The sequence below is a fragment of the Telmatherina bonti genome, assembly GCF_933228915.1.
Source record: "Telmatherina bonti genome assembly, chromosome: 14".
Taxonomy (NCBI): domain Eukaryota; kingdom Metazoa; phylum Chordata; class Actinopteri; order Atheriniformes; family Telmatherinidae; genus Telmatherina; species Telmatherina bonti.
Genome location: NC_136612.1, coordinates 22,880,017 through 22,887,800, shown reverse-complemented (window position 1 = coordinate 22,887,800; position 7,784 = coordinate 22,880,017). Strand labels below are relative to the sequence as shown.

The window sequence follows — 7,784 nt, the reverse complement described above, 5'->3', positions numbered from 1 at the left end:
TATCCTGCCCAGAGTTGGCCTGAGGCTGAGGCTGGCAAGCAAAATGGCCTGTTGTACAGCCCATCCTAATGGTGTGGGCTGGCGGATGCTGCTGTCTGGATCAGCCGCGCTGCTCTCCAAGATCCTAATTGTGGGTAGCTCCGACCTGGAGAAACAGAAAGCGATATAGACAGGCAGAAGAAGAGAAGAAGAAGAAGAAGGAGAAGGTCTGCATGAGAAAGAGGAAATCACTGGAACTGTAATGGCTGGAAGGTACCAGATGAAAGGTACTAAGTCAGCACTAAAATCCACTCACAGATTCCCCTTCTCTCCTTCTCTCTCTGGCTGTATCTCTATACACTGCCTGCTGGCTCTTCGACAGCACATTGTACACTCCGCAGATCGTAGTGACGGGGATATATAAAGGACCAAGGGGGATGGGAGGAGCGAGGAATGAAAAGCTGGGTAGTCCAAGTGATACGATTGGTTCTTTTAGACTGACATCAAACTCTGAAGAAGGGAGAATAGGGGCTGAGGAAGCACAAGAAGGGGGAGGGGTGAAGACTTTACTGCTCCCTCTTTTCTCCGTGTCCCCACCATAGCACCTCAGCTGCAGTCTCTTGTCTCTCTTTGTTTTTTACGAAATAAATTCTCCCAGGGAGAAGTGAAAAGTCCAGGGCTAACTGGAAATCAGAACAAAGAGGAAAGTCCTGCCTTCTTTTTATTTAGCACTAAATATGAAAGCGGAACTCACCATATGTGGATACAGATTACTTCCATGTGGGAATTATACAGAAATTCCTGCACCGCCTACGCACACCATCCTTTATGTGTATACAAACACCTGAAAAAAAAAGGTAAATATACATAAAATATACAGAGCTGCTGCAATGACTGTTTATACAAGGATGTCCATACTCACTCGTGACAGAAAACACAGGCAGCCCCCTCACTCCCACCCACACACACGGCAAATGCCAGTTCTTTCAGTCAGTTCTTTCTGAATGAAACACGACCTCATAGTAGGTTAACCCACCAGCATGCTCAACCTGCTCTTTTATGAAAATAACATCAAAACAGACAGCTTACTTTTTTAGGCTTATTTTTCTTCTCTCAGCACCTAAAAAGCTAAATCAAAAACAGGAAAAATGTGAGTAAAAATCCAAATGTCTTTCTTTATACTCAGGATTGGCTTTAATATGACAGCATTTCATCTTTTTCTTGTCTCAAAGAGATTTATAAAAACGAGTGTGGACTTATAACTAATGATTATAATAGCATCTTGTTCAATTTGATAGAAAGGAGAGAAATAGTGAATTCATATTTGAGACTGCAAGTGCATTAAAAATCATTTCATTTGAATAAAAGTTGAAAAATATGTATATTTAAGCACCAAAAATCCATGGTATTAACGACATGAAAGAGCAGAGAGGTGTGCGGGAAACGACATGTAATTACCTGTGAGCCTCAATGACAGGTTAAAGAGAGCTCTGCCTTTTTAAAACAGCATGATTTAAGCTTAGCAACAGGTCCGCTTTAATAATTAGTTAAGTATTCTCCTTTCAGGTGTACTATAACAGACTGGCAAATGCCTTATGTTCCCCTGTAAATGACGAAAATGCCTTTGTCTGCGTGGGACAACTGTTGTCAAGACACCAAAGGGAGAAAGCTACATTAGACTTGCTGATTAGTGGGGGTGATCAAATAATATCGCCGACTTAACAACTAGCTCACACAGAAAAAAAGACACGCACAAGAGCCAAGGAGAAATAAAAGAGAGAAAGTGAGGAATGTGTTTGTGAAGGGTGGGAGTGCAAGAGAAAGAAAGAAAAGCAACAGGCAAAGCAAAGGAGAAAAAAGTGGATTCTTCTTAGCACCGTTTGGTTTCTGTGGATTTGTACTTGGACTCTTGTTAAAGTGGACAGAGAAAATAAAATGGGAAGGCTAAAAGAAGAGAAACATAAAATAAAATTATAGTAACTTCTCTTGGCTTGAGAGCATTTGTGACTTTCAGAGGTACTTTCCATGAAGATTCTTCCAAGGAAAGCAAAATTGTTTGGATCTTCCATTATGTGACAAAAAGAGGCGTGAGAAAAATGCAGCAAAGGCGTGAGACATGTGTAACCTGGGCAGGGCCAGGTCACACTGGTGGGAGAACAGCTTTGCTGGTGACAGCCAAAGCCAGGCATCATGTATGCGGCCACAGGAAGACTGAGTTGCATAGTCTCTGCAGCTCCCACTGGGGGTGTGTGTAGAGCTAATGCGATCTCAAAGATGCTTCCTTGCCTCACCCTTTATTCCCCTCTCACACACTGATCCAAGACTGTACAGGCAGACTGGAAGCCTGCAGCACTATTATCCCATCCAGATGCTGTGATAGGGATCCACAAATGGTGGGACACAGCTGGAGCTGAAACTGTGAAGGTTTAACTAACATGCACGAATGTATGCCTCATTTAAATCAGGAGTGGTCACTTATAGGATTACATGCTTGTTTTTTTGGACAAAACGGCCTATTTGGGACTGAAATAGTCCTTTCCCTTTTATAATCTTATTTTTCCTCTCCTCAGGGAAACATGCCATTTCCAGCTTGCAGCGTGCAGAGAGCCAGGCCTACAAGCACATCGTCTTTGTGACTCAACCAGCTCTGGGTGTGTGTCTATCTATGTTTGTGTGTGCATGATGGTTGGTTGCAGCAGGGCTAAAACACCCACGTCCTGCTGTGTGAACCCAGCGCCACCTGTCGCCCAGTCTGGAACGGCCCCTGCCATCCACACGTCATCTGTGGGCATGAGCCTTTTGGCCCTCCTGCATCTCACACATGCCCTCATGTCACATTAGAGGCGGGTAAAACCATGAATATCAAATCAGAGGCAAAGTATTGGGCCCATATGTCCCAACATGTATAGTATGTCTTATACCAATTCAAAAGGGAAATCGACAACATATGTAGAACATAATGTATGAGTAATGTCTCTTCTCTGCCCTTTTTTGAATACTGGAAGAAAAAAAAGATCTGAAGAAAAAAAGGTTCCATCTCATGGCTTATAAGGTCCTTTGAAATTCTGATTAGAAAGAAAGTAGAACATAAGTCGAATGAATACTGATATCTACTCTGTTTTAGAATGAATCAGAATTCCTGCTGTTCAACAAAATCTGACAGAAAATCATGCAAAAAGCAAACTGACTAATACCCACGGCTTGTTGTATTGGAAAAACATAGTCTTATATCCTGCGTTAGTTCCAGGTCATCATATCTAACTCTCAGCTTACTGATTTTGACAGAACAGAAACGTATCGGGAAGTTTAACTAATTACTGTGTGTGTGTGTGTGTGTGTGTGACCTGTGGTTTCTTCAGCTTGTTGAGTACCACCTGTTGGCACAATGAGTAACTACAGCTGTTTTTCTTTTTTTTTTAGTTTTTTCTTTATTAATTGTTTTTTATCACAGCTAAGAAAATGGGAAAAAACACAACAGTATATAATTTAGGCAGAAAATATTTCACAAAGTATTTATGATGTGTCTTACAAGAATCTCAAATTTCCAGGTGGTCAGATGTATTTGGCCACATGCTTTTGTTATTTATAATGTACACATTAATTTTAAAATTCCACAGTAGTAACTCAAGTTTTAAAGTCTAAAAAATATTAGAAACTATGGGTAGAAACACACAAAAGAAGCTTATTCTAGATATTACCATTCTTGATTTAAATTTCATTTCCCAAGGACAGTTTGACATGGGTATGTTTAGTTTTTAGAATATTTTTGTGAACAGACAGAATGTCAAAGGAGTGCTAATCTGTTGCTTCACTGGACTGCAGTATGAGGTGAAATGCCTCATGTACGCATACCTTTTATTTAGCCTAAAACTTGGTAACTCAGAGTGACATGCTCAGTGGTCATTCAGGCTCAGAGTCCAGGATGATGGCAGGAAAACGCTTCCCTCCCTCTCCCAGCAGGGAATACATGTCTCTCAGCACGCTGAAGTTGGTACGTCCAGGTACGACAGACGAAAACTGAGGGGACAGAGTGTCTAGCAGGAACTGACACACAGGAGAAGAGACTGTCAGCAAGTTATTTTTAAGGAGTGTTAATGATATCACTAAAGAAAACACAGACCGTGTAAATAATAAGAACTGTTAGGAATCTAATCTTTTTTTAACTTATCATTGGTGCTTCGAGAACACAGCTACTACCTGTTCGAGGTAACTCTCTTGTTGCAGCAGTGCCACCCTCATCCGCAGCCTCTCCAGCTCTTGGAGCTCTGCCTCTGTCCTATAAGTTATAGTCAGGGGCAGGGGTGAACTTATCCCATCTCCCCACGCGCTGTTTGCACCACTGGGGCAAAGACAACCTCCTTCTGGCCTCCATCGATCCCATGCTTTCCACTCTGACGGAAAACACAGTTATTTTTAGAGCGTGAGCAACCGTACCCCAAAACGTTTTTCTGCTCTGTTGCCTCAGCTTTAAATAGCTGGGTCCTTGCCCAGCCGCGTCAGGAGAGACAGCTTTAAAACCCCATCGTTGCAGGAAGGGGATCTGAAGAGGCCAAGGAAAGTACTGATCTGGCACCATGGCTTCACTGCGGCTCTGTTTTCATTTTCCACATGCCGCGCCGGAGAAACTGCATCAGCTTGTTAACACATTGCATTTATCATAATTGTTTTTTAAATTATGTTCAAAAGCAATAAATGACTTATTTCTCTCTTTAGGAAAATGCTCTGAAAATAAATACTGAGCCCTGGATGTGAGATCCTATATTGGCAGCAAATTTTCTTAGAAAATTACTGGAAATTTTTGTCTCGCACTGGCTCTGGCAGTGTATCTATGCTCCTTTCAAACTTCAGCTGATAAATATAAACAAATCTCCTTCCCCCAAGGGTGGCTGGATGATTTAAGAGGTGTAAATGGAGAATGAGTGGGCAATCATTATAACTGTAATGCTGGGGGTAATGGAAATTATGCCATGTAACATACTGTGGGCACTGACTCTGTGTCACTGATACATTTGCATTTACACACTGTTGTATCAACAAAGTGGTTCAGAATTTCTCCATTGATGTGTTCTGTGTTTGGTATATAATGTGTAATCTTATCAGTGATGATCAAAAATGTTCATACCTTTTTTCACTTGATTTGCAAAGATCTGGAGTTCTTCTACTGTCAGCTGCAATTTTCCAAGTATCAGACCAGAATCAGCACCTGTGCACATAAAAGAATAAATTTAAAATTGCAAAGTTTTTGCTGAACCAAGTTGGCTTCTGCAGAGTAAGTGCATCTTTTTGATGCAACAATAAGCACCATGTTTGCAGTTACTGTAATCATGTTAACAGTTGTAGAAAAATCTCAGTTGTCTAGGATACTCAGTCTGTTTGGCAAAGTGAAGACTTAAAACTGATTTATCTAATCTAAATAGCTTTTAGAAAGTTATTCCGTGCCAACTCTTGAGTAGTTTCTCACAAATATCTCATGTTCTCTCCCACATATTTGTGTCATTAGACACTTTTACCAGTTTCTCAACTCCTAATTTTGAAAGTGTGCACATATAGCCCTGTTCAGGCTTTTACCCAGATCTGTGGCCATTTCTGATGCATGCTTAGCCAAATGCTCCTCTGCTTGACAGCGCTGTGCGAGGTCAAGCCCTTGGTAAATCAGTCTGTTCAGCAGAGTCTTGGTCTGATTGGGACTACCACATGGCCAATCCCTGGGAAACTATAGTGATCAAAGAAACAGGGCAACTCATGACATATTTAGTGGCGACTGCTTAGAGTAATGAAAGCATTTTATTGAAAGAATTTTAATAAATCAACATTGAATTGATTTTTAATTTAAGAAAGCCTGTTAATTCTTAAGTTGAGAAAATGTTCTAGCATGATGCTACACAAGACAGAATACATCTCTGAGGCCCCTTGGCACACACTGACTGCTTTCACAAGATGAAGGAAGGATACCATGGCTCTCATTCTCTCCATGAAGTGACACCTCTCAGGCACAGGTTTCCGCTGCAAGGTAATGACTTTTTCCCACAATCTAAACATAATGTAGAAAAGAAAACAAGGTCCAAAATACAACAGAAAATCACGATCAGCTTTTGGAAAATATAAAGTTTCTGTTTAGTCACCTGTTTTGCTTGCTCCTTAATGATTTCCATTTAGTTGTTTGTTCAAATGGTAACCTGAAAAGTCAAGAGAAAGCCTTTTTCAATCCTTTCAACTGCAGTTGACGAAGCCCTCCATTTCATAGTTTATTTGTGTAAAACATACCCATCCTGTTGTGGCAAACTGCTTGCCCCAGACCAATCTGCAACTTGAACAAGCAGTTTGTTTTCTGAAGTAGGTCCTGAGACAGGCGCAGCTTTGCTTGGGCCATCATCATTCGGAATACTGCTTCTGACTGTCTTGCTTTTAGTAAGCGAGGTTGTGATCTCATTAGAAGGAGCAGATGCCAAGACAGTCTGCCGCAATTTTCTAGATGCCTGGCACACAGCCTGAGCCGAAGAGGGTGGATGGTTTTGAACAATCTTTCTATTGTTTGTGGTTTTGGATATTCTTGGTTTGAAGCTTGCAGAAGGCTTTAAGCTCAGTGTCTTTCTATCAAGATTGGCCGATTTAGAGGTTAATCTCATCGCACCTTGACTTTCTTTGCATGTTGTTGATGAATGCAATACATCCTGGCATATATCTGTTTTTTTAAGAGTTGCAGCTAGGTTTTTACCACCAGAAACCTTTTTAAAGCTCTCTAAGCTAGAGCGGATTCGAAGAGCTTTTTCTAGTGCTTGCTCAAGTAGTTCCATATCTTCCTTTTCCCCTGGTGTGATATCTGCATCTGTATAAAGAGCAAGTAAACACTATGTTTACTTATTAATTATTTAAACATGAAAAACAAGATTAGCTGTACAGATTTATCAACTAATACAACTCAATTACAATTTAAAACAGTAATAATCAATTCTAGCTATGCCCTTTTAAACAATTGGCATACCCTCCAAAAAGTCAAATAAAACACTTTTCCAAAAGTTACCTGCAACAACATCATCTGCTGTTTTTGATTCATCTGAACCTGTGTTGGGTTGCCAAGTCCTGAGGATAAAAACAATTGGTGTAACTCAAAATTATGCAATAAAAAAGTCAAATGAAATATTTCACAATATGTAAAAAAAAATGTCTCTGTCTGCTGAAAAAGGATGCATTTCAAAAACATTATCAGTTCATTTTTACCATTTATATTTGTAGAATATAGAGATCAATTTAAAAAAAAAATAAATGAATTAGTTTTTCTTTTGAATCTATATAAATATAAAATAATAATTTATATTATAATTTATAAAAAAAAAAAAAAAAAAAAAAAAGGCACTGCTGGGATTCGAACCCAGGATCTCCTGTTTACTAGACAGGCGCTTTAACCAACTAAGCCACAGCGCCATCTGACTACATCAGCGAGCAGATGTCTTTTTAAACTGGCCACACCGTCAGATTTATACGATTTCCTGTATAGATGGACATGAGGTGCCATGCAGTGGTTTGCACAACTTAACATAATGTAATCTGAAATACTTACAAACTCTGTAAGATTTCATTCAAAAATCGAATACTGCCTCTGAGTTTAGCCTGTTCATCTTTGTACGACTTCACAGCGTGATGAACCGTTGACAGAAAGGACATCCTCGTTGGTGTTCTTACATTCCTTCCGCAACCACAAATTAAACCATTAAAAGTCAAAGCAGCTGTTTAAATGCTTGTTCAAAATATATTGTATTTTATAAGGCTACACCAAATAGTTTCTTTAAAAAGAGTGGAACAATTCA

General features: G+C 39.9%; 1 protein-coding gene across 1 annotated transcript; it reads right to left on the bottom strand.

Moving 5' to 3' along the window:
- Positions 1 to 299: 299 nt before the first annotated feature.
- On the bottom strand, positions 300 to 7,641 carry tedc2 (tubulin epsilon and delta complex 2; the record flags this gene model as incomplete). The annotated part of the gene is made up of 11 exons (XM_079253067.1): positions 300 to 510; positions 734 to 4,023; positions 4,177 to 4,370; positions 5,102 to 5,182; positions 5,548 to 5,666; positions 5,852 to 6,010; positions 6,102 to 6,155; positions 6,244 to 6,467; positions 6,705 to 6,805; positions 7,001 to 7,059; positions 7,538 to 7,641. 10 exons carry the CDS (start codon positions 7,639 to 7,641, stop codon positions 3,880 to 3,882), a joined length of 1,239 nt encoding a protein of 412 aa, XP_079109193.1. The 3' UTR covers positions 300 to 510; positions 734 to 3,879.
- Positions 7,642 to 7,784: the final 143 nt, after the last annotated feature.